The following is a 27,620-nucleotide window of genomic DNA, read 5'->3' as shown; positions in this document are numbered from 1 at the left end:
GCAAATAGGGCCAGCAACGTCACTCAATGGGCATTTGCCATGGTAACCAGAACCTGCAGTTGCCTGGCTACGGGAGCCTATAATGTGGTGGTATGGATGAGCCTAATAAAAGGCCTGGCCGGCAGACATTCCGACAAACATGGACACACACACACAAACACACACACACACTAACATATGCAGAGTCTATGCTCATCAGTCTGGAGTTTGAAGGAGGGATTTACTGAAAGCTCATAATGGTTACTGGAAACAGCTGTGATAGCAAAACACATTTGCTATTTTGTATCGTTTTCAGAGCAAATGTTGCATGTTGGCATAAATATTGAAACATGACAATACACAAATAATATTTAAAGGGAGTTGTTGATATCATGACACTGTCTCACAGTAACAGATGACATGACTCACAGAGAATGACCAAGCCTTAACTCTTAACTTGACCTCTTTCAGCCTGATTGAGCGACAGGTCATACAGCCTAAGTGAGGTTGTGCATCATTAGAGAAAGACATGCATGTTTTGGGGTGGATGGGCTGTGAAGCGTATGCCATGACATGAACTATGAACTCTGAGGCTGGGTTTAAATCAAGTCACTTCCTTGTACTGATGAAGGCTGATCTCATAGTAAGAACACCCACCCCAGACACACGTTTGACAGAGGTCACAACTATTGAACCTGCAATTCTCACTCCACAAACAACCTGTCACAGTTGTTTGGGATTTTATGGAAAAAAATAAGTTTATGGCAAGTGTACAAATTTATCATATGGATTTTTTTTCACCAAGGACTGTATATTAAAAGTAGTTAAAGCAGTGCACAAGATTCCCAGAACAAATGAGACTTAATTAATGTTTCTATTGGTTGACTCAGTCTTACAATAGAGCCAGCAGGTGCATACAGTCTGCAGACTTCCCAGCTGGATAGGACTTACTCACAGATAGTAAAGCCAAGAGTCAGCAGGTGGTTAAATGTGGAGGACAAATGTGGCTTTGTGTACCCGAGTTAAAGACCCCATGAGCCGTTTGTTTGAGAAACAAAGAGGGAGCTAACGTGGTTAAAGATTAGAGGGGAAGAAAAGAAAGAAAAGAAAGAAAAGACAGAAAAAAAGAAAAACAAGTTTTATTCTCTTGCATGTCCACAAAGTTTACAGCTTGGTGACTCAGAAGTTTTTGTCAAAAACCTGTAGCACGACCAGGCTTCCTGTGCAGGGGACAACGGAACAGGAAGCAGGAAGGAACTCGGAGGGAGTAGAGAGGAAGAGGGGGAGAAGTAGGCTTGAGTTTCTCTGCCTGGTGACTCACAAAAATACAAAACTCCCAAGAGACAGGTGCATGCAAATCTGATAACTGTTCAATTTCCAATGTGTTTAGTTTAATTTATAATTCATAAGTTTTGACAAAAGCCTTACAAAACAAGCTAACATAAAATACATAAAAACACAAATTCCTCCTTTATGGATGGAGAAATTCTGTCACTTCTGAAGCTAAAGTTACAAAAAAAAAGAACAAGGATCTTAAAAATGTATTGGCACAAATATGAATCCAGGTTTATCTCAGCTCATGACAAGTTTACATTTTATATGATGGTCAAATGGAAGAAAACATGTTTATGAGAGATTCCAGTTAGATTCCCACTGGATGTGTTTTCAGGGATCCTTTTGTTTAAATGGGAGTGAGAAATTACATTAAACAATATGTTGAATTTTAAATACTACTTGCAGAAATAAATGACGGATTCTTGGCAAGCCCATCCTGTTACAGTTGCATCAGATAATGGTATTTTACATTCCAGTAAAAGTCCAAAACTTTTGTAACACATAGTATATCTGAAAGTAATTTGTGGGAAATATGTGATAAAGATGCCCAAGACACACAGAGTTATCAGTTTTGATGTAATGACATAACTTGAATAAAACCCAGCCTGGTTAACTGCATATAATAAGTGATATAGTCAAGCTGTGCTATTAGACTGTGATAAGGAATTCTGGGAAAATGTTTCTTACAGATACAATAGACTTAACAGTATTAATAATTCTAACAGGTTTACTGAATCATTTCTGATATATGCAAAATAATTCGCTTCATTCAGAACACGTACTCTACACAAACCTTGATAGATAACATTGGGATTTATTATTCCACGCACAGGGATGAAGAAATATATTAAATTCTGTTGCATGTCCTGTTACTGTGGAGAAATAACATGTAAAACAGAACACACTAGTTTTAAATGTTTAAACCTTATTATAAATATACTTTTTATACAAATACAACAAATCAAATGTAAAAACTGAGACATTTTATTGTTTTTAAGTAAATACAGTGTATGTTTATGGTGAAGTTACCAAAATAAAAAATAAACTAAGAGACCAATTTCTATTGATTGGAAACAGTTTTTTCCTCTCCTTCTTGTTTGATGTACCGAACAGTTTTGGATTGTAATAGTTGGACTGTTCATTTTACAATTCATGCTCTGGATGTTAATCTGAGTGGTCTAAACTGCAGGCAAACCAGTTTCAGCTTAGTCTCAGAAAGAAAAAAAAAGTAAATTTGTCTGCATGTGAGTCTTGTGCAAGTTAACTTTTCTCAAAAACAAGTTCAGCTGATTTGGCATTTTTTGAGGTTAGAATTGAGACTGAGCACAGTGTAGCCGCGGAGTGTTGCCAGTTTGCTACGACCGTTGTTATGGAAAATTACATATAGTCTAAGTTCATATGTTTTATTTTTCATTCTATAAGTTCATATATTTATTTCAGAGCATATGTTGCTGTGCTTATGAGATTTGGAAAAAGTTTGTTTGTGGAAAGAGAGATTATGAAAGTTGTTTTTGTCACTGCAAGCTTAAAATTGCAGAAGTAGGAAATATCTTATAATAGACCTGTTTTTGCACAACTCATTTTTTTTCACCCTATGCAGATGGGTGAGTGATCTCAGTTTGAACCAGACTGTGACCTCTTCACTTCTGCGAATAGTATCCTCACTCACCTTTACCAGAGCAGAAGTGATAAAGGTCAACTTCTGTTATTCAGAGGAGCTGCTGATATCAACAAAATGACCAGAACATGACTGTCCTGTCTTGCTTAACCACAACCCTGTCTGCCTGCATGCAACCAGGGGTATAACTATCTGTGTCTTAGAGTCTGACTTCGGACTCGCCCAGCCAAAGCTGTTTGACTGTGTGATTCCCATTGCTACAGCTCTTAATAAAACATCCTTGCTATATTCTCATCCAGTGTGTGATCCTTTGAAATTTCCACGACACCTTGCACAATGCACTGTGTGAAACAAGTGTAGCACCGGGAAAATGTAGACAGGGACTTTTGTGGGACCTCACATAGTCTGAACAAGTTCACATTCAAGTTCTTTATTTGCAAATATGTTTCGTTCAGTTCAACATTCAAGAAAAACAAACTGTTCGATGAACGTGTTCTTTTGAACTCATTCATACCCAACACTGTCACATGACCACTGCAAAGTAGTGTCATGATTCATGTTTGTACATTTCAACTTATCAACTTATCCCTAATCTGTTTTTTTATGTTAGATTCACCAGACTTGATGAGTCACAACCCAAGAATAGTAAATTGTGTGGTTGAAACATTCAGTCAGTAACAGTAAACTAGAACAGGTTGACCAGAGCAAGCTCCAGAGTTGACTGTGTTGTCATGCACTAGACATTTAAAATCATAGCTGTTCCTACAATCAAAACTGTTCCTACAATCTAACATAATTCCTTAGGTGTTGCTTTTATATTTTGGTTTTATTTGCAACCCTGTGTTTATTTCAACCTGTTGAAAACAGAACAGACTTGTGACCCCATGTGACCTGCAGGGTCAGTACACTTTAAAATGAAGTAGAACCATAAAACACAATTCATTAGTAGGTGGGCATTGTGCAATTTATTTATGGACTTTAATATGTAACACACACATAGCACTTTGTGCTTTAACATTTCAGATTTGATCCTGGTCATTGAGGTACTCTTTCTGCTCTGAAATCTTTCTTTCTTAGTGTCCTTGTCATTATTGTGAATTTTAATGTCCTTCTGTTATTATTCTTGTTGCTATATTACAGTTGTATTGTTCTGGTCTGCCAAGGGTCTAAAAGACAGAAATTAGCTTAGCTATGCTCTTGTATCTGCATGTGGAGTTTGCAAGTTCTCCCAGTGTATGTGTTCTCTCTCTCTGGGTAATCTGGCTTCCTCCCACCGTCCAAAGACATGCATGTTATGTAGATTGGTCACTCTAAAAATGATCCGAGTGAGCGTGAATGGTTGTTTGTCTCTCTATGTTGGCCCTGTGGTGGACAGGTGACCTGTCCAGGGTGTACCCTGCCTCCCACCTGCTAAATACTTGGTTAAGTTGCAGGTTTCCCACAACCCTTAATGGACAAAGTAGTATAGATAATGGATGGATCGATATAATCTTGTGTATTTAGATTTGATGTTTATTATCTCATCACAATCATGCAAACAAGGCACTGTCCCTTTTGAAGAACAAAATAAACAAATGAAAAATAAAATAAACTGAAAAACACAGAACTAACCAATTACATTAATTCTAAGCCTAAACATGGATCTAGAAGAAGAACAGAGTAAGGACAACAAAGTAGTTGTACAATTTGAGTTTAGGAAATAACAACATGGCTATTCAGTGTTTTGCGATCAGGTTGCCAGTTGAGAACCGAGACTTTCGCTCCAGAATCATAAAGTTTGGAAGATGATTTGGCATGACCTTGCTGAATTAAGCAAGGCATTTGCTGAACCCACACAGTAATTTTTGCACCAGAATCATGTCTATTTTTTAATACAATACTGTGTGAAGTCATTAAATATTAGTTTTTCGGGCCATATTACTTTATATTGTAAAACGTCACAGTTTATAGTTTCAACTTTTGACATGCGGTCTTTGTGCTTTTTGCAATTAACCATATAATACAACTGGTTTGCAAATTAATTAATAAATAACCTAATTCTGCTTCACTGATATTTTACAGCCTGTCACAACACTGAGATGTAACAGGTGATGATTTCCACTTTTTGCAGACATTTATAAACTTAACCATAACCCAACATAACATCAATATTTACAGTTCTACCAAATATTTATCCTCACTTATCAAAAACGACACAGTATTTAGTACTGTGTGTGTGTGTGTGTGTGTGTGTGTGTGTGTGTGTGTGTGTGTGTAAACCGAAGCAAGCCAACAACATTTTACGACTACAGATGAAGTGTTTTCTTTACAAGGTGATAAACAGAATACACAGGGAGGGTTTTATCTCAGAAATATGAGAGAAGAGATTTTTAACCAGGGAGTCTCAACTCCTTTCATGCCTGTCTGAGTGAGATCATGTTTCCTCACTGTAAATCATCAGAGGGAGGCCATTTTAAATACCTGAACACATAAAAGCTTACAGTGACTTGTACACACTCATACATAAGTCAAGAACAAATAAAGTGGAGAGACTTAAAAGCCTTCTAGTGAGATAAAGAGGAGTCCTGGAAGTATGAGGAATGTCTGTGGGGGATCAGGAGGCATGTCTGATTTGGTATGGTTAGCAAAATGTGTATGATGCCAGTTTCTCTTCAATCAGGATGAGAAAATAAAGCTCTGACAAGAAGGGCTGCTGCAACAAAGCTCACCAAAGATGTATTCATTAGGCAGAGCTGAATTTAACTTACTCCATCAGGGGTTATTTGGATTCCCATATTAACATCGGACATGACAATCAGCGGCCAAGTAAACAAACAGTCTGTTGAAGGCACACAAACACAGCCAGCACTTAGATGTGCACTATTATTCCCACATTAATTGTATATAGCAGAGAAACTTATTTGCAGGACATCTGGATGACAAAATAACAATAATTAAATAAACAGGGCCGAATGCTAAACAAAGCAAACTTATAGTTTTTTAGAGTGTTCTTTCCTTTGCCTTCTCTCTTGAGCTCTTCTCTTTGTCTTTGTGCATGAGACCACAGTGTATTTTCAAGAATGAAGGTTGTTCTGCTTGTTATCCATTAAAGGCAGTCCTGCGTGACTGAGCCACCCACCACAGAGACCGACAGAAAAGACACCCTCATCACACCCGACTGCAGACTCAGTGTTTGAGCCTACCCTTAATCAGTTTTTCTTCCTGGCATCCCAGCGTGCAAACCCTAACATAATGAGAATGTCACGCCTACTGCATATATCCCTACAGTGGTTTAAGAAAAAAAAGACATGCTGCAAAGAACAAAGTATTTACACGTGAATGTACCTTATTAAAAGTGTCTCTATGGAAGGAGCGTTGCTAAATAAGGCCAGACTAATTCAGGATAAGTTTTCTCCAATTTCTACTGACATTATGATGCCATTAGATGAGAAATATGTTATCAAGTAACCATCAGGTCTTAAAGAAGGGGCCTTTTTTGTGCATCTATGGGGCATGTTTCTAAATGAGTATGTCAGAAGAAGAAAGGTCAGTTTAATTTGGTGCGAGTAGCTTATTTTTGCTTAAACTTGCACCATTCCTAAACACTGTCATCTGGAAATAAATAAAGGATTGCACATAATTAATTCATTGTTTGCATGATTGTGACGAGAAATGTAGGAAGACACATAAAGCATTAGATGGCAAGCTTTTTAAAGGCCAATAATAAGCATTTTAAATAAATGAATGAACTCTAGCAACAAATACTGTCATGTAGTCTTGCCTTTAAGGCTAAATTAAATGAGCTCTATCCTAAAATCCTTGTATGTTTAAATGAAATAAAAGAGATATCTCTAATGTATAAGTTGACTCCAGTAGAGTCTGTAATTATCAAATTTATACACCTCAGGCACTGCTTATCTTTGCTTGAAAGCACTTTCAGTGAGCAGCACCTCTAGCTGTGAGAGGACTCGAGAGGTTAAAGGTGACAGAGGTTAGAGATCACTGAGAGCATGAGTGGGCTGACAGCCTGAAACAAACAAACTCAGAAAATGAAAGTTAGAAGAGCTGATGAGAAACTGTGTGACTGTTCATACGCTGTGGACATGAGTGTGTTAGTGTATGTGCTAGTGATTATCCTCTCACATCATGATTCATAGACAGGTGGCGGGTAGAAACAGTCTACTGTAGTCATTTGTCTCAGGTCTTCCAGTAAAGCTAATCCTATCTGGAATCTGGGGTTGTTAGAGGGATGTTGAGCAGTTTAAAGGTCACTTATAAGTTTAATTCAAGAGAAGACAGCATTGTGAAACTAATCAAAACCTCTGGAAACCTGATGATAAAATTCTACTATATAAATCACTATAAGCTGATGGATTAGGAGAAATATTGAGCTATAAGAAAGCTTTGGATCATTATATCATTCATCCTTACAGAACAAAGGATGTCTGTAAATAAATGGACCAAGCCAGAATGCCAGCTATCAACTTTCTATATTAGTGTAAATGTCAGCTGATAAGTAAGATATCTGAATACAAAAATATTCAAGTTATGGTACTAAAGAGACTAATAATAGTATTTATGTTAAAAAAGAATGTTTGCCAAAATAGGGTTAAATAATGATTATTATTATTATTCTATTAAAATTCTTAATATGCCTTAAAATTTAACATAGGTCAAGTCATGCTACCAAGTTTAAGCATGATCCACTGCTTGTTCTTAGTTTTAATTTAGTTCACTGAGTTTATTTTTCATACATAATAAAAGTAAACAAAGCATGAAAATAAATAAATAAATAAAAAGGAACAGAGGAAATTTCAATAAAAAAAATAGAAGTCCACACTCGATAGCAAACAAACAAACAAACAAAAAAAATCAAAATTTCCGGTCAATGCTCTTAAATACCTGTAAAAAAAAATAGCTAGAAGTAATACTTTTCTATGCCTAAACCACCTTTTTATGTTTATGTATTTGTATATTAAAAGAGAGTTATTATAAATGAATTATTCATTGTGTCACACAAAAGTCTGTCAATACAGAACTAAATAAATAATACCTGCATCCATACAGCAACAAGTCATTCCTGATTAAACATTCATGATCCTCCAACAACAAAACAAAGAGTGCAAATGGGAGTCTACAGTATGTTTCCATTCTGTATGTCATTTAGTCCCATAAATGAACTTTTTTATATAAATATACATAATCCTTGTAAGGCACATTTGCTTTCCATCACCTGAAAAAACCACTGGATACTGTGTGGCACTTTTTGAATTACACTGTATATGAAATGTGCTGTTTTAACTAGGTCATTGAATTAAACTGCTCTTAGTTTAATGACGAGCTGATTGGTTGGTTGCATGTTTGTCTGAATTCAACATTGCTTACAGGTCTTATTGCTTTTTATGAAAAATCTACATTGGGTCTGTGTTTGTTTTATATGTGTTCCCTCATACTTCCACACAGTAGGTCATGTAGGGGAGTATAAAGGAGCACCATAAGGTGAATAATGAAGCTAGATTGAGGAGGGTTTTGACTCTGTGTGACACTGCAATTGATTTAGAAACCTTTAATTTGATATAACTTATATGTGATTTCCAGTTTAATTAGTCGCCCACATTACTGCTCCACCAACATGCCCCTCCTGCTGAGGCAACATCACTGTTCGAGTGTGAAGCGTTCAAAAAGGCCGCTCCACACAACTACACACTGAGTGATCCTCCCTTATAGAGATGTTTCCTTAGTGTGTGTGCTGTGTTTGGTGTATGCCACATTCCTCAGATGCAGGGAGGCGTAAAGGGCAGTGGCCCCACTTCACCAGAGGTGCAAGAGGGGGATGGAGAGCAAAGTGATTGATGGCTGAGGGGAGACGACCAAACGACAAGCTGAACAGGTGGATATCAGATTGGAGCTCCAAGAGGCTGACTAATGTTGCCGCTGCCTCTGATCACTGACCAGGTAAGTGTGAAAGTAATAACACAGAAGTAATTTAACAACAATCAGCGATAAGATAAGATCATATGTTTTCCTGAGTGATTCTAGAAAAACTCCACAAAACTTGGTTTACTTCTTGACACTTCAACATGCAACTGCTGAATAAAAAATTGGGATAATCTTGCAATGAAATGAAAAAACAATGAAATGCATAATCAGTCCACAAAGCTGCAGATTCTTTTGATCCCAGCTAGACACAAAGATGGCACATATCTGTGTGACTATGACAGCATTTTGGCATGTCAGTGACACACATTTCAGTGGCTTAGGAGAAAAAACGTATTTTAAAAAAATTTAACAGTGACATATTCTGCTAAATTTTGTAACTTTCCAGAGGTTTTAGTTTCACCACAGGTAGACACATTTAGTCCTACAGAGCCACAGCCCTGCAAGATTTAGATGTTCCCCTGTCACAGCACACCTGATTCAAATGAATAAGTCACTGAGCAGAACTTGATAGGTTGCAGCTGCAAAAGTTCACAAGCTTTAAATTAGATTCAGATGTGTTAGAGCAAGGAAACATGACAAACCTGCAGGACTGTGGCTCTCTCGGACCGAACTTGCCTGCCCCTGAGTTACACCATTGTGCTTTTATGACTTCTTTTCCATTTTTCTGTGCAACAACCTAACGTATCTAGATTCAGCTGCTGTTTAAATGTGGTCAGAAATGTAAATTTGACAGTTGCAGCTCTTGCTTGGCAACAGGAGCAACATCTTTACCTATAAGCACAGTGTCATCACACCAGGGGGCGCTGCAATGGAGGGTAAAAAAGCATCTGTTAGGATGATACTGCATTCTTAATCAGATTCAACCTGTTAAAGTGCTGAAAGTGAATTTATTATCAATTTATCATGATTAAGTCCTAAAAAAATAAACTGCAGTGCTTTCTCACCAGCCCTTTGACACACTTCCCTGGATAACATTTCCTTGCCTGTAAACAGTTCCGTTATGGATATAAAGTATTCCGAGAGTTAAATGACAATGGCGTACACACCCGCCTGACAATAACATTGTTTGCATTAACATCCCCTTTGCAGAAACGCAATGCTGATCATAGCATGTTTCAGAAAAGACTTTCCTGCAAAACCACACAAACACCCTCACCCTGAAGGTCATGGTCTCACATCCTTATCCGAGAGCGATAAGGATCTTAATTACCCTGCAGAGAGAAGCTTTGGCATCTCCTTGGACACTGTGGCGGCAGCAACTCACCACCAGAAGGCCTGGTCAACATTCTGAGATGTGGGCCAAGTTTGCAACATTAACCTTTGCCCCACAACAACAAGCTGAGATCAGAAGAGAAGTCTCCTACCTTCTGTTTTTTACAAGAAATCTGTAAATATACAGAGGCGAGTAGCATTGTGCAAGACATTTTGATTTGAGAACAAGATGGACATGAAAAGCTTGAAAATGTGGATGAATACAAGGTGAAGCTGCTCCTCCCTTGCTGTGTTTCAGCTCTGCCTCAGCTGTTGTTCCCTGCAGCAGAGTAGTCACCACGGAAGCTGTAAAAGTAGCAGTGACTAACCCCAGCTTCACACTCCTCCTAACATTTACTGGAGCACTAGGAGATGCACAATAAACCTGACCGTCATTAATGTTAGTGATGATTAAGAAAAATATGACAAAACAAGTTAATTTTATCACAAATAACAAATTTTGCTAAAGATTAGTTACGAAAGCACACAACACCTGGTATACATGGCCCAATTTTTGTAAAGATCCGGCATTATTCATGAAAAGACATTTTTTTCCACTTAAGAAATCATCTGTCTACGTCTTTCTCATGCAGGTCATCATACAGAAGTTTTTTATCATTATTTTTCAGTGCGACTACGTTTACTTATGCACAACTGCCGTAATACATGACATTTGTTTTAATTATCATTCTTGTAAAGATAACAATATTAACAGAGGACTAATATAAATAGAATGGGGAGAAAATCTTCTGAAAATTTTAATTATTACCATGTAATACTTTGAAGGTAGATTCAACCGCTGGTATTTATTCATATTAAGACACCCAAAACTAATTTATTCTAAAGTCCAAAAGCTCATGAACTGAAACATAAATAAATCTGGGAAATTACTCAGAAGTTTGTTCTGTTTATCTGCTACTGCAGATATTTTTCTGTAGTATAACTAATGACTTTTCATTCTGTGTATGTAGTGGATTGTTTTTTTCTTTAGTTTCTTAATTTTGAAAAAGAATGACGTGTATGTATGTATATGCCCTGTGTGCACATGCAGATGTACATGTACATTAATTAAAGCTGACTTAATGCCTCAAGGCCTGATTTTGCATTCTACTCCATTTTAAGTTACGTTGCATTTATATATATATATATATATATATATATATTAATCTAAGGAAACAAAAATATCTAAAGAATGATCCTTTCAAATGAATTCATATTCTTACTATATTAATTACACGTCACCATAGATAAATGCCCATAGTCCCATTTTCTATCGCAGAAAATTAAAGAGGTCTGAAAATGAAAAGAAAATCAGTCTCTTATATAAGCCTGTTTATATAAAGAACAGGAACTGAAAGTGGAAAGAGGGATTTCTCATTTGATGACAAAGAATCACTAATACTAGCAGTACCAATCACGTTACTTGATGGCCATGCTAAGGGAGGGTGTCATTTAAAATGATTTATTAAAAACGTTTAAAATGTAATTTTTAACTAAAAACACACAGGATTAAAACAAGAACAAACATTAATTCCAAACATTTACAAAATAACTGTACAATATACATATAACTCATTAAAACGTTTAAAAATACAAACATAGCTAAAGGTTTTGTACTGGTGGAGCTCTGATGCACCTGCCTCGGACCAGTAATGGCAGCTGAATCCCAGAACTTGCAGGTTTTTGGCTGCTGATGTTTTCAGGAAAGGAGGGTGATGAGTGCATCCAGAAACTTGCTTCTGTCCTCTGTCTTGAGTTCGATTACTGCAGAGAGAAGCACACAGACTCATGCTGAAAACGTAAACACATCCATCATCCAGATGCATGCTTTCAGTGGAGGTAGTTTCAGGAAGTGATTGAAATGTTTGTAAAATATTTTCTAGTTAGAAATTACTATACATAATGTAATATAACTGCATATTAAACAAGCATTTTGAATAAAATATAGTGGGACAGGCCTACCTGTTTGAGTTTCATGAATTTGGATGATTAACAGTAAGTGAAAAATAAATATAATGCTGCCACCTAGTGTCTACAGAGGAGAGCGACAGTATATGTAAATTGTATTTAGAGATGGGTGAAGAAAATGGAAATATCCCTTACTGGAAGTATCAAAGTGGTCATGAAGCGTTCTGGAGCTGGTGCTCTCTGCAGCTTTCTCAAATGCTCGACCAAAGAAACTTTAGGAACAGAGCAAAGTCAGAAAGTTACAGAGAAAATTTGGCATAAATCAGAAAACAGGAAAAGGAAAATCCTTATTAAGAAATGAAACAAGTAGCTGGCAGAATATTATGCTGATTTATTAGCTGTTTTTACGTCATAGCACAGATAAGGCATCCCAAAAATGATGGGCAAGTGCTTACTGACTCATGACTGAAGATGCTTCCTAAATAAGTTTCTATCAAACAATGTAGTGAAAGTTAGATTATACAGAAAAGTCTATCTCTTGTCAACACCTGCTTTTCAAAGTGAGAACTTACTTCTTCTTGTCAGACGTCGCAGATTCTGGTGGGATTCCCACAACGATGACAGTTCCCTTCTCCACATCCTTGGGAGCAGCCATGATGAGAGGAAGCAGTTTGCAACGTTTATTCCTCGTCTAAACAACAGTAACACAATAAGTGAACAAAGGGAAAGAAGTCAGTGACTGGGAGTTCTGGGAGGCTGGACTCTTCTCACAGTCTGAATCAGTTTTGACTGATTATTACCGAATGGACAAAAGCTTTCAGCAGGTATTTGCAAAGCAGAGTCAAGGCCATGGGCTTTGAAAAGAGCTTCACATCAGGTGTTCCCTACAAAAGGAAAGAGCAGGAGGAAGGTTTTGTTGAAGCAGGATGTACTGATGAAACTGACACGTTATCAGGTCAGGCAGACTCTCGTACCTCCATGAGGTAGCAGTAGAGGAAGGGTCCCTGTGACAAGATGAGGTTGGTGCAGATGCAGCTGGCTACAGTCTGCTGGATGGCAATCAACTTCTTCTTAGCCATGTCGATGCCCACATGTAGACGATCAAGGCTGCTCCTGCAAAAAGACACAGAAAAAACATATTTGGTTCAAGTGTTTCTGTAATTTGAGAGGAAATGTGAGGGAACTAAGATTTTTGTACGTAAATTAATTTTTTCTAGATACCTTGAAAGAGAATCGAGAGCCTTGATGAAGTTGTCAGTATTGCTCTCATCTTTGTCAGTACTTTCCAGCAAGGCAGCAACAGCATGTACCATGTCACTGGCCAGGAAACGGTTCTTAAAGCCAAAATGAACACCAAATGTCTGGATGCGGATGTCCTTCATACTGATAAAAAGGGGAAAAGAAAGTAACTTTGAAAGAAAATTGAGTTACAGCAAATGTCCTCTCTATTCCGTACTCGTACCCGTATTTATTGGAAGACTCTTCGATGACGTCCTTCAGGTTCTCTTTGATTGACATGTCCATGGAGTTAAACTTCTGTCGCACTTGCTTCAGAGGTAGCCTGTCACACACACATTATTTAGAAAGCCTGTTTTTCTAAATAATATATATGTAACTGGCTTATTATTTAGAAAAACATTTTTTTTAAGAAAAAGAATATAAAAGACATAAGGTATGTACCCCATATCAGCCAAGAACTCCTGAAGTTTCTTTTGGCCATTTAAGGTCCAAAGCTTGAAGCTGCAGGAGGTGTAGCAGGAATTACAGATGCTCTCATATAGAGACCAGTGCTGGTAGAGAGTTAGACGCAAGCTGAAGCACAAGGTTAAGGGAAAACAAAGAACTGATCCTGCCATGATGGTGCCTAATAAAAAAAACAAGCAAGGGTCCAAAGACCTATTACAACAGTACTTCAGATGAAATAAGGATACTCGTATTCAAAGGAGATCCTCATACAGTCGATGGACAGAGAGTTCTCCTCATCCTCATTTCGGTGGTTATGTCGGGAAACATGTCGCTGCATTGTGGCGATATCCGTTACATACTTCATACTAACAGAGAACAGAGCAAACAGAATAACTCAGTTACCATTCATTCATTTTCTGTACCACGTCTTCCAGTTAAAGGTCAAGGTGGAAGCTGGAGCCTATCCCAGCAGTTAACAGGCAAGAGGCAGGGTACATCCTGAACAGTTCGCCAGTCCATTGCAGCCAGTACCAACTTCAGGCAAATATATAAATATACATATATATGTTTTTGAAAATACTGAGGATATTCTTACTGTGTGATTTTATCGTGAACCCACTGGTCTGTTAGCCCTATGATGGCCCACCTGCAAAGCAAAACAGTTCACATTCAACACTTAGCATTGTAATACAGAGATCCTTTATGTTTTTGTCTATTTAAAAAAGAAATAAACATAAAATAGCTCACCAGAGCATGTCCTTAGTGTCTTTAGTCAAAACCCAGGCAAGCTCAAAAAACATCATTGCTGCCTGAGAGACACAATAAATAATGAACAAACAAAACAGCACATAGCTGTGGAAATAAACATCTATGCAAATTTACTTTACGTTTAAGTTCATTTTCAATCTTTATGCAGGTTTTCAGATCTCACAACAATTAAAGTGTTCAAATGGCACACTTACTGACGTTCCATGGTATTCATACTGCTCATAATCAAACAAGATCTCCCTCCTGTGGAATGTGTGAAAAATTAGCATAAAGTTTGATGATTTAAACTGAAATAAACAAAGTACCAGTAAATCAGAGAAAACACTTCACCTTCGTGCCTCCCACTCCCTCCTCACTCGCTGTCTCTCAATTCTCCTCTCAACTGCCCCCTGGCAAAGACATGATTACAATGACACAAGCATTACAATCAACTCTACACCTCCCCCATCTATTCACCTACTAAAGCATTTCATCCTGTTCACGGTCACTATGGTACTGGAACCTATCCCAACTGTCATTGGAGGCTCCATAGCCCTATGCTTTATTTCTGTTGGATCTACTAATTCAACTTACTTCGTCAAATCTTCTCCGTTTACCAGACGGCTCTGAGCCGTTGTCGCTCTCATTTCCAGAATCATCCCCATCCTCATCATCTCGAAAGATATCATCATACGAAGGCACGCCCAGGTCATCATCTTGTTTTATCAGCAGTTTGATCTGTAAGAACATGACAGGAGTTAAATTAATAATGTTCATTTCAGCAAGTACTGTAAAGACTCATAGTTTTCAGCTAATGTGATTTAATATTTTAGTATTTAATGCAAACTAATTGATAATCAAATTAGGGTGCATAAAGAAATGCAAATAAATGAAGTTTTCCAAAAATATTTATAGGTGTTTTCCAACAGTATATTTTTCACACAGTAATCAAAACTTTGATCTCAGTACATCACCTGGGTGTCATTGTAAACATTGACTACATCCACAGGCCGGTGAGTGTCACAGATGAAAAAGATGGAATCATCATCTGGCTGCAGCATCTCAAGGAGGTCAACATTTGCCCCACAGTTGATGAGAACAAAATATCTAAACTTAAACACAACCAATGTTATATATTTAGTTCAGTGTGGGAAAACTCAACAGATCTTAATTTTCAAGCCTTCTGTCACAGCATTTCATGTGTAAGCTCAAATCTGATGTAATCATACCTGCTGTTTGTGTTCAAGGAATGCAGTGTCAAGGTCCTGCCAGCCTGTAACTGGCACAAGTGTATACTGGATCTGGTCACAGTGAAACAGCGCCTAGTAAAGTCAAACAGAGAAGACTACTCCATCAGCTAATCTTCATAAAATAAAAGCCAAGTTGTTGTGCCACTGAAAAGAAAGTCTGAGCGGATTTTGTATAACAAATCATACAATAATCAATATTTATTCAGAACAGCATATTATAAGAGCTAAACATTTACAAGTATACTTATTACATTATATTTATTTATTTTATTTGATAATCGAGTGAGGATATAAAGTTCAGCTTCGTACGTAATCCAGTACGATTTACTTCATGCATGTTACAACTGTCAAGTTTATGAGCATCAAGAATCCTCTAGGCTTGACTTCAAACAGCAGTTTGCACGGAGGAGCTAACACTCGCTAACAGTTAGCACATTATCTTACCTGCAGTATCTTACAGGCGCAGAGAGCATCAATGTCCGCTGCAACCAGGAGTGCGACTCTCTGAAAACAAAGAAACATTAATATTATCATGTAAAACAAACATTAATTAGCAGGACTTTGCATCTTAAAATGACAGCTGACGTTGGTAATTCCGCTAAGAAACGTTTAGGTGCTTTGGTTAGCTAGCTAACAATCCTAATGTCAAGAGTTAGCCCATAAAAACTTACCTGGTTGGCTACAACTTCATAAAAATCCTTTCTTATGTCCGTGATGAACATTTTCCAGTTTCAGATATAAAACGGTAGAAAGTTATGGCAAATAAAATTACACTTATGTGGCTCAGAGGGGTATTTATTTTTTATGCAGTCAGGTTTGGAGGTTAGACTACCCAGCAGTGTTCCCTGTTGGTATTGTGGCGCCAAATCCATACGTCACAGCCAGCCAATCACTTGGTAGAAAGTTCATGTACGTCACACGTTGTTAACTACGTCCTCTGGTTTAGGAAAACAAAACAATAACTGAATGAATAAATGAATCTGTCCTGCTAATTAATGTTTATTTAAGTATACATTATGAAAATTTAGCAGGGAGCTTACAGCTTTTAGACGATTAAATGGTCCCCAAAGCTTTTACAAATGTCGGTCAGTATTTACTCAAGATTTTGGAAATATTAATGACTAATTTGTATTAGAGGATTACTACAAAACATAGTCAAGTGTCACAAAGAGTTTAATTATAAGAGTCACAACAATCAGGACATTGTGTCAGCATGAGCATCTACCATAAGATCGTGACATGTAAGCAATAAAAGCAAGTTTTTATATAATCCCTCATCATTTAAACAGTTCAAAATGATCAATAACCTGGTACAGTAAATAGTCACTGAAAAATTACAGAAGCTAAATTAAAGAAAGATAATAAAAAAAAAAATGAAAATTTGTTTGTTGCAAGATTTACAGACTCTCATGAACAAAATCTACCTCAAGCATGAATCCCAATTTAATGTTCATCACATTTACAGGAAGGAAAACAAGGTTTAAGTAAACTCCTAAATGTCCTAAAATTAAATAGACCTACACATAAAAACAAAACACGAGACTACCAAAATAAATTAATTTGTTTTTACTGTCTCAAAGTGAATTTTTTCCTCCTGTAGTCCCTCTAATTTAAATTTACACTGAGAAACATTTACATTTGAGGAAAAAAAAAACATAAGCAAAAGCAATCAAGTTTAGTGTCTGAGGTAAAAAGAAAAGGCAGCATGCAATATTTAACATTGTGTAGTTTCTTAACAAGTCTACTGTACACATGTCAAAGAAAAAAAAAACAACTTGAGACAGAAAGCATACACTGTAACATGCAGCATATACTTCATTCATTAACTGAGATAATGTAAGCTAGTAATGTGGTAAACAAGGCACAAATTGTACTTTTATGTTCTGCCAAGTTTGGATTGAAACGACTGTGATCCTGATGCTTTAAACTTGGCTTAAAGCTACAAGAAGAGCTTTAACCATGCAAGACATTGGCTGCTTTTACACACAAATAATAACACACGGTCCAGCCTGGGAAAACATTACAAGTAACTAACACTGGAAGGAAGTCATTGCTTCAAACACAACTAAAAGACAATTCAAAATGATCATAGAGTAGTAAAACTCAATGCAGATATGTCCCAAACAGTAACATTCACTATTTTAAAAGGTAATGAAAACTAAAAATAACAAACTACTTAACTGAAGACATGAGTTACACTAATCAAAGCATGGAAAACCTGACCAGCAGAAGCACTGGAAGGCTAGCACCATCACCTGAAGAAGTTACACTCCAAACCCAAAGAGGTTCAGCAGAAAGATCCAACTCCACTGTCACTAAGGAATCTGACTGTCTGACCTCGTCTCTTAACTTCTGGTGAAAAGTCAGATTTAAGATGGGGAAAGGGGGGGGGCTGCAGTTACAAAAACCAAATCTAGCTCAAGCCCGAGATCACCGATGCAGACATTTACCTCATAGTTCTTTTACAGTCATACTAAATTGTGATAATATGACTAGCTAAAGCTGAAATGAGATTACAATTTTAAATACAGCAGGCACTGATAAAAGTGTGAGAAGCATAGAGTGACACTGCTACATCTGGATGTTATACTAAGCTTTGGACACGTTACTTTTTATAGAAATTAAACAAAAAGATTCTGCAAATGGAAACATTCATAATTTACTATAGGAAGACAGAAAGAGTTAAAGCAGTCCTAGCAGAGGTAACTGTAAACAAGTCATGCCGATGAACCTGATTTTTGATTAACCTGACTATAAATGAAAGGGTCGACATATATGACACTGTCAATACTTAAAAAACAAAGAGTTTAAGAATGTGGAGATATTTGTTTTTCTTATTTAATAAATCCCATGATCAAAAATTTAAATAAACCCACTTTACAGCTGAAGCGTTATATATTTTATTTCTGTACTAGAGTTGAGTTGTTGTTCAAAAGCTGTTAAAAGTACTAAATGTATATTGTGTCTGAAAATAGTCTGAGACAGAATACAACAGCTGGAGTCACAACAAAAACTACTATCCAAGAAAAACTATTTAGCATTTTTAAATTAAAACATCTGCTGTACCTAATAATTTACTTTAAAAAATGTTTTGTTTTTTTTCAGCGAAAGTGTTTTCACAATAGAAATACTGACATACAATAATTTGCACACTGGAAAAGGATTTTAACTCATATAACCCACCCCTTTCAGAAGTAAACTCCCCACTCACACAGCTCTAACGAAACCAGTTTTCATCTAAAAAACATGTAATCTATGGTGAAGAGGAAACCTAAGCTCAAAGGTTCACTTTGAATCTTGTTAATCAGCATCTTTAAGCAACTGAAGCTACAAATGTTGTCCTAAATATAAAGTTCTATCCTGTGGTAATCAATTGCCTTTTAGCTGACACTATCGATAGTTAGGACTTTGACACTTTTGACACTGCTTGTGTTGGCTACTGCCATTGTTTGTTTGTTTAGTATCATTTAAGTCGTGTCAACTTTAAAATCAAAAGACCATCAGATGTGGAAGAAAATTCTAAATTTCTATGAGGTAGGCCTCATGAGCTTTAATCTTACTTACTATAAAATGTTCCCATAATATCAAGAATGAGCTTACATGCAAAGAAAATTAATACAGTATTCAGATATCTCCCCTAAAGCCTCAACCCTGCTTATTTTCAGAAGTTGTAAGTTTACAAAACAATCACAAAATAGTAACCCAAAAGACAAACTCTCAGAACAGCTGAGCCAGAGACTGAGGGGCAGTGGACCGTTAGCGCAACGCTTGTGCAGTTAATCTGCTCAGCTGCTGTGAGGATTTTAAGTTCTGTTATCTATAGGCACAACACACAGTGTGTATAAAGCTGGGCCACATGACATTAACAATGTCAGGATAACTAGAAGAAAAAAACAAAAAACACAATATATCCTGTAAGTTAAACACCTTTTTTGGATTTGGAAATACAGTTGTCCACCAGGTTGGACTGTTGATGTGCTAATGAATTCATTTGTAACTTCAATAAATCCCCACAATCATGTTATGATAATTGATAATGAAAATAAATATCCACATGATCTCCTTTACTAAAGATGTAACAACCAGAATTACAGGGAATTCTGGGTAACCCTGTAAATGACACCAGTTTAAGAGTATAAAGCAGTTACAGCTTCTCTACAGAGGCAGGATGTAGTTGGAGTTGGCCAGCTTGCGCTCTTGTGCGGCAGGAACAGTCTCTCTGTGTCGTAAGGGTCGGTGGCAGTCCGGATCCTGAAGAGGAGGAAAGTGCTGCCTGTAGCAGAGCCAGGCGAAGGCAAAACCAAGCAGAGAACCCACTAAAACATCTACAGGAGGACAGAAGGGATTTTACATACAGGTTTAATATAATATGAGCTTTTGTATAAAATGTATGTTTGGTTTACTTTTATTTCTTCCTGTCTTTGCTGATGTTTAACAAGTGTAAACAGTGAAAACAGTCTTTTCAGCATGCACAAGAGAAGAGGTAAAAAACAATGAACTAAGTACATGTGAAATAAAATTTTTAGTCGATAATGTTTAGAATTCATTGTTTCATTTAATTTAGTTTGGTTTAATTCTGCTTGGACACATTTGGGATAAACCCTTCTGCTTTACTAATCATCATCTTTTTCTTATATGATGCATTGGTCAGACTCACACAAGTACATTGTAAATAGAGCAACATTATAGCTGAATAGTGCTTTCAACTCTGACCTTGCCAGTGGTGTTTGTAGTCGCAGGTTCGAGAGAGGGCAATTACAGTTGCGATGAGTAAAGGGGTGAGGAAGGCACACAGCCGCCATGCTCTGCCTTGGCCTGCTGTACTGAAGCAGTGCAACTTTCCTGCGATGTACAGTGCTGTAAAACCCAAACCTGCAAAGGCAACTGAAGCAAAGTAAAAAGAAAAAAGTAATCAGAGCCAGAGGAAGTCAGAGAAAACAACAAAGAGCGAGAAGGAGCAGGGTTACAGAAACATCAAGAAGCATTTGCTCTTACAAAATTAGAGCCAGAAGGTGAAAATGCCCTTAAATCTATTTTGAGATCTATACCCTTCTGCTTTACTTTGTGCATTTATTTGCACAGAAAGGTTGACCATAATGGCCTCTTACAGGAAGAATGCCCACTGGGAAAGCTCTTTCTTCCCTCCATGACAACATCTGGGTCACCGCTGCAGCGCAGCTCCAAGTTCATCTGACCGTCTGGGAAACATCGGTAGAAGAAGTCTGGACGTGGCCTGAAGAAAAAAGCAGCAGCAGAGGGCGTATAAGAAGACAATTTTAGGCTTTTTTAAGACTGTAATGCTGCCCACAGTTTTGATAGGATGCATAATGTTTACCTTCCGACAACAAGTTTGATGATGTTGGTGAAAACTCCATTGAGGACCAAAGTCAGAGTCACAGCTGGTTAACAGAATCATAAAAAAGCACATCAACTCAATAAACCTAGATGGCATGTTTTAAAATAAAAATTAAATATCATAAGCTTGTTTGTGTTTGTTTCTTACCCAAAGACGATTCTTTCAGATCTCCGCGCCCCGATTTATTGAAAAGGGTAAAAACCAGGATTACAATCAGTGGTGAGAAAACAGCTACACTCTGTTCCAGAAAAAGAAGAAAACCGGTAAAACACAGCTGTGCGTTTTAGGGAAAATGAGAAAATTTGTTAAATTACTACACATTCGATTTCTTTAATAAAATAACACTTGACAACCGACAACAAAATTAGTTCAAACAGATGCAGAAGAACTAGCAATAAGTTTTTGTTTTATTCTACACATTGGTTCTTCTTTTATGCATCAGACATATAAATGTTTAAGGTTGCCACTGGCAGCTCACATCAACTTGCAGAAATAAAAAACATCTGTACCATATATTTACTTGCACACATACTTACAAACATAAGGGAAGTTGGTACATGGTCTCTTTCCACACGATGGAATTTATACAGCCACATCTCCTCTGCCTGGATCTCACGGTAGAAAGGAGGAAGCTGCTCTGTCACACTAAATGGAATACAAACATGACCTGCATCTTAGATAATGGGCCTATAAAGTTACGCTGCAAACGATCACACATAACTCACAGGAACACCGACAGCAGCGCCAACCGGATGGAAATTTCCGATAGGAACCCACGCAGCAGCCTTCTCTTCATTTTGTTACTTGGAGTGGATTTAGCCAACAGAAAACATCATCACTCCGCCTTCTTTTGACCTAACTTTAAAAGAAAAATGATTTAATTCATGTTGTCAGGTAGGCACTTAGGTAAAGATTATTATTTTATAGATACATAAATGTTAAACAGTAAGTGATGGCTTACTTCAGTTAATATATACACAAAGCAAAATTATATTTTTTTTATTTTTAATATTTGATCGAGTGCATGTTCTGATGAGAATCAATGGATATTAAAGTCATGGATCTGGTTGTGAAGCCAAACACAAAATTACCTGTGTTGTATGTTTTGTAAGTAAGTGTTACTGAAGAGGGATCTTATTAAGACAAATAATTGCCTATTAAAAATGTGATAGGTCTAAATGATTTGTTGGCTAAATGGAAACTATGGACAAGAGATTTCAAAGACACAGCTGTCTCCACATAGTTTTCCAGCCCATCACATCTTTTGCATCTGTTTTGCATTTGTCATTATCTATAGACTTATTGTCTGGTTAAACTAACATTGGGTAATGAGGGGTTTGTAACAACCAAGATGAGAAAAACTGTTGAACCACAGGAAGTGCTATGCTCACATACTTTCAGGTGTAAAGGAACCCTCCAAAACCAAACCCCACTCAAGCAATGTCCCATTAAAGATTTGTTTATTTACCAAGCAGAAGCCATGACTGGCAACACCCTGAAGAGTGTCTCTCAGCAAAATCAGGAAGTAAAAAATTGACTAAAAGCCTCAAAGTCGACGCTAATATTCTGTCATCTAAAGAGAACAGCTTCACAGCAGAACGTGGACTTGAAAGAAAGGCCTATTAAGGAAGACAAGAAAAAAAGAAGACTCTGCTGATAAGTTATCTAAAAATTTTCAATGTTAAAAGCAACGTTCTGAAAAAATTTTGCCCGTTGTCATTATTTGCAATGTGTTATAGGTCCATGAAGGCATGGACATATTAATCTAACAACAGCCCATTGTCTCACATCAGGGTTCAGAGCTGTTAAAAAGGGATTTTACACAAATATTTCACATTCTACAGCAAATTCCTGCTCATTTGTGTCAGGTCCAGTTTGCCCTGTATAGAAACTGTATCATCAAATACCTCAATTAACACAGGAAAAGCCAGCCATTGGTATATGGATGATGTTATTTTAAAGAGAATGTGGAAAATCACAACACATTTCTTTTCTACACAAGACCACACAGACTATTTCCAGTTCCCTATCCCTCCACACAGTTAAGCATGCTGATAAAAATAAAAGAGATATTATATGGTGTCAAAGTTAAATTTTATTAAAATAAAACAATCTTCCTGCAGATGGCATTGCAGATCATCCTGACATATTAAACCCACTGAGGCTCTCCTCTCAATCCGGCTTTAAGCTCTGATTACTGGGTATGAACCCAGAGGCGCTGATACAGACTGTCTCAGACATTAAGAGACAACTCTCTTCCTGTTCTGACCAGCACCAGGTGGAAGACGCCCTCAAATTATCACACTCATGTTGTGCCTTTAATGCACTACACTTGTGTAAAGCTGTCCAAGTTTTCTTTTGATTAAATTGATGAACTATACAAATAAACAAACTAATTTCAAATGAGTGTGTAAAATCAAGAGGAACTGACTATTTATTTTTATGAGCTATAGTTTTATTGGTCTCAAAGATAAGTGATAAACATAAGTGTAATGGTCTTTGTTATATAATGTACCTCCACGAATTTCACTGCCAGCACATATCAGAATAAATACTGTCAGTATCACACTGTGAAGACACTGTCCCGTATTAAACTGCATAAAGGCCAATATGCTGCACTCGTGCTGCTCTCCACTTCCAGGTAAGATAGGGGCTTTGGTTTATCTAAATATATCGATATGTCATTTAAAAAAAAGTAAGCTTACAAGCACCGCCTGTCACTATACATGTGATAAGAGAAACACGGGCTATCATTAAATAGTTCTGTAGAGAGCTAAGCTAGCTAGCAACATCTGTCAAACAAAACATCTGGGCTATTTCTTCGTTGTCAAACGGAGAAATTGAAGTCGGTTACTAACCTGAAACAGGACAACATTCATTTTAACATCCTCAAATCAGCATTTTCCATCAGCAGGACTCGGGCCTCCACAGACCATCTTTCTGTGGAGACTGGAAGTCGTGTATTTGAGCACTTCAGAGAAACAGGGATGTGGTGGTGGAGGTGAGCGGCGCGTGAAGCTAACTCAAACTGTGTCATTTCCGGTTGGGATTTTCACATAAAAGTTTGCCCGTGTGAGCTACATAAATAAATAAATAAATGAAAGAAAGAAAGAATGAATGAATGAATGAATGAATGAATGAATGAATGAAGTCCAATTCCTTTCTATAGATTAAAAGAATAAACTATGCTTTTCTTACAACACCTATTTGTATACAGTAAAAAAGCGAGAAGATAAAAATATATTAAATTAAATTAAATGTATTTACTGTCAGCATAGTGATATTTAATGCTTATGTTTTTATATGACCTGCTTTCATTTAATTCAAAATGCTTTCATTTAGACATCAATCTTTATGTAATGTGATTAGATTGGTATCATGTTTGCATTGGATGTTTACACCAGGTTGCTTTGTTTTGAGAACTTTAAATGAGTTTTGTCTGAAATGTGCCATATAAATTAAGTTTTATTGATTGATCAAATGCTGTTTCATATCAGAAAGTGTTACATTAAATGTAGGTTTTAGATTAATGCTTAAATTCTTTCATCCCTATAAACACATATTGTGTATATGCATGTATTATGATTTGAAAATAAATCAGTATAAATTTTTTATCAGATAGGAGTAAAACTATATAAGGATTAGCTTCCTCCTACTCCCATTTGAACATAAAACAGTGAAATTTTGTTGAGATGTCCAGTCAATGGATTTTGATGTAATCCTCTAAAATTTGTTTAGCATGTCAATGACTTTTCTTTGATCTCATTATGGTTTGATTTTGATTTAAAAATTCATATTCTGTATTGTCTAAATGTTTATTTTCTGTGGTTGAACACGTTTAGATTTCAACACTGGATTTCTGTAAACCGGAAATGCTTGTGTAAGTGATTTTATCTGCCTTGACATAAAGATGCAAGAAGCCACGTCATGTTAACAGCCAACTAGAGCTTAAAACAGGGATTTGCAAGGTTTTGATTTTTTCTTTCCATTTAAAAGGGTTATAGTTTAAATTAGTTTAATTTCTGACCATCTTAGGAGGATTTATTTAATAAACAAATGTTTACCTTTTCATTATGAGTAAAAGATTGACATCAACAGTTATCTGATTGCTTCATCAGATGGTTAAGAAGCCACATAACATTGAGTGTTTCAATGAGACATGAGACAGAGTACAGCTTTATTAAAGTCAAACTTCAGGCATGTCTGAACTCTTTAAACTCAACTTCAGAATGAAAAATTTCCAAATAAAAAGACAGTCATGTACAAAAAGAGTGTCATCTCAACAGTCACACACATTTAGAAGCATAATTGTACAGGCAAAAAGAGCACGCCACAGTAACATGAGTCTATGCAAGTTCAATGCAAACTATTTACAAGTTCCTCAACAATTATGTAGTATGCAGTAACACAGGTTGAACAGTAATAAACATGGCATTTTGTGTTCATCCACGTTTTAATTGAAGCAACACCTAGAGAGATAGATATGACCCCAGTTAGAGTTACTGTAAGCAATTTTACTACAAGTAAAAAGAGATGAGTGCTTATGCAGGTGAATTTATTCATTTATTCCAACACTATTTGACAGCATGTCGAGTAAAAACTTAATGACAGTCGGCAACATTGCACAAAAAACAAAAGACGTCACAGTGAAATGAAACATGCCCTTTAACATACAAAGAGGGTGGTCCATCCTAAATTATGTGAAAAATTACCTCAGGTGTATCCAAGGGTCAATTAAATGAGAATAAACATGCTGTCTCTTAAGGTGAAGAAAAATTTTTTAAATAAAATGTGGGCAACAACAAAGAGAACATACACCATCACAATTTTGGTGAATGTAGGGACACTTAAAATGATAATACTGCTGGTGTGTCAGCTCAGCAGGGCAGAAGAAGACATACTGGCACAAAGAAATGAGCGTGATCATGCGATCCACAGGTGCAAAGAAAAATAAAGGCTGTTCGGTTTTGCAGAATCTCTGTGCAATACGGTAGAAAAGTAAAAGTAACAAAAGTAAAAACAAAACGTTGGCATTAATAATTGTCCAATGTTGGAAGCATGCAATTCAGCAATTCAGATCAACAACATTCACAACAAATAAAAGGGGATTGGGGGGCTTCAAGAACAGAGATAACACCAAAAGTCATCAACAAACATTTTCTGAAGCAATTCGAGTCTGGGTCGCCTGTAATCCAATAATCACAAGGATGAATCCCGTGTTAAAAAAAAAAAAAAAATGACATCAATAAATCAAACTAACTTAAATTCAAGTTTATATAGAGGCAGTTTTGAGGATGCAAATAAAAGTGCCTTTATAATGCACCAAGTTAGGTTTTATTGGAACAGGGAAAAGAAATAAAACAAAGAAGTGCTAGACTGGAAAAAATAAAACAAAAACAATGAAGTTTAGTCTTTTTCATGGGTCCACAAAAAGGGACTCCCACAAAGTTCACAGAAAAAAAGAAAAGAAGCTGCTGAATGCAGATGGTTAGAATGCTTCAAATGAAGCTATGTCTCTTTCTTTATGTTTTATATCAAAATTGTCTTAACTCAAACTAGTAATTTGCTTTATAGTGACTTTCACTTAACATATACTAAGGGGCTGTTTTTCCCATCAGCTCAAATTTTAAGTTCTGGCTGATAACTACACTGATAAGTTAAAAATGCATAAACATAGACTTGACTTTTAGTAAGGTTAAAAAAGGAACATTTGCACACATTATTTAATAAAGAACAAGTCAGCTGAGGATTTTTTTTAGCACAAAAAAGTAAGCATTAGCAGCTCCTTTTCATTTTTCTCTTTAAGCTTTCACTCCTTGATTTACACTCAGCTGCCAGTTCTTCAGGTAAAAGAGTCTAAAACTAAAGTAGCGAAACACAGCAGTCCTGCAATGAGTCCTTTATATTTAAATGTTCAGCTTCTCTTTTCAAAGTGGGTCTTGATTAAGCTTCATGATCGGGGTTCAGTTTTGGCTGAATTTACAAGTTTTTCTCTGATTTATTCTAATTCTGTCCACATAAATGAAGCATTAAAAAAAGAAAAAAAAAATTAAGTAGGGGCTAAGACAGCACAAAAACTAAAACTTTAGAAATTACCACATGGCTGAAACAGTGACAAAATGTGAAAGTTTAGATTTCTTGATTGCAGGACTATTGTATTATTTTACCCAAAACAACAGGCAACTGAGTGTATCCATCCTGGATCAAAAGATGCTTAAAGCGAAATGAAAAGATTTGGAATCAAGAGCATTGTTTTACCCTGTGGCTCGAATTCTGACACCAACAAACTACGAAAAAGAAAATAATAAAGAATCTTTCAAGGGACAAACAAAGCAAACAAACTGGTCACCAAACCACTAAAGAAGCAAATGCAAAAGACTGGAGCATGATTACAGAAAAGCTTCCACCTGTGTTAATCACTTGTGTCCTGGTTAAATCTGCACAAAATCTGCTCAGAAACAAAATAAAAGAAAATTACATTCCAATACTGAACTGCTTCACACTGCTTTAAACACCAATTACAGTGAGTCACGACACAGGCTGATGAGCAGCTGCTGTTACCAAATGTGGA

The 27,620-nt window shown here is 36.6% G+C and overlaps 2 protein-coding genes across 4 annotated transcripts; both read right to left on the bottom strand.

The window, feature by feature from the left end:
* Positions 1-11,728: 11,728 nt before the first annotated feature.
* Positions 11,729-16,559, bottom strand: cdc45 (CDC45 cell division cycle 45 homolog (S. cerevisiae)). Of its 2 annotated transcripts, none has more exons than XM_041999666.1 (18): positions 16,365-16,559; positions 16,138-16,197; positions 15,673-15,765; positions 15,418-15,555; positions 15,038-15,181; positions 14,795-14,853; positions 14,659-14,707; positions 14,444-14,505; positions 14,292-14,342; positions 13,942-14,061; positions 13,691-13,822; positions 13,473-13,571; positions 13,232-13,393; positions 12,985-13,123; positions 12,811-12,894; positions 12,583-12,701; positions 12,206-12,282; positions 11,729-11,866 (listed from the first exon to the last, which is right to left on the bottom strand). In XM_041999666.1, the coding sequence occupies exons 1-18, from the start codon at positions 16,413-16,415 to the stop codon at positions 11,802-11,804; spliced, it is 1,704 nt and encodes a 567-aa protein (XP_041855600.1). In that variant the 5' UTR covers positions 16,416-16,559; the 3' UTR covers positions 11,729-11,801. The 2 variants fall into 2 exon arrangements, with proteins under 2 accessions (XP_041855600.1, XP_041855601.1); XM_041999667.1 differs by having other exon boundaries at positions 15,418-15,550.
* A 289-nt stretch (positions 16,560-16,848) lies between these two features.
* Positions 16,849-24,061, bottom strand: plpp5 (phospholipid phosphatase 5). Of its 2 annotated transcripts, XM_042000450.1 has the most exons (8): positions 23,908-24,061; positions 21,775-21,908; positions 21,586-21,694; positions 21,197-21,287; positions 21,029-21,092; positions 20,802-20,926; positions 20,407-20,577; positions 16,849-20,018 (listed from the first exon to the last, which is right to left on the bottom strand). In XM_042000450.1, the coding sequence occupies exons 2-8, from the start codon at positions 21,843-21,845 to the stop codon at positions 19,849-19,851; spliced, it is 801 nt and encodes a 266-aa protein (XP_041856384.1). In that variant the 5' UTR covers positions 21,846-21,908; positions 23,908-24,061; the 3' UTR covers positions 16,849-19,848. The 2 variants fall into 2 exon arrangements, with proteins under 2 accessions (XP_041856384.1, XP_041856385.1); XM_042000451.1 differs by lacking the exon at positions 23,908-24,061 and having other exon boundaries at positions 21,775-21,915.
* Between the last annotated feature and the right edge of the window lie 3,559 nt (positions 24,062-27,620).

This window comes from Melanotaenia boesemani, chromosome 11 (genome assembly GCF_017639745.1).
Source record: "Melanotaenia boesemani isolate fMelBoe1 chromosome 11, fMelBoe1.pri, whole genome shotgun sequence".
Classification (NCBI taxonomy): Eukaryota; Metazoa; Chordata; class Actinopteri; order Atheriniformes; family Melanotaeniidae; genus Melanotaenia; species Melanotaenia boesemani.
This window is presented reverse-complemented; position numbering and strand designations above follow the sequence as displayed.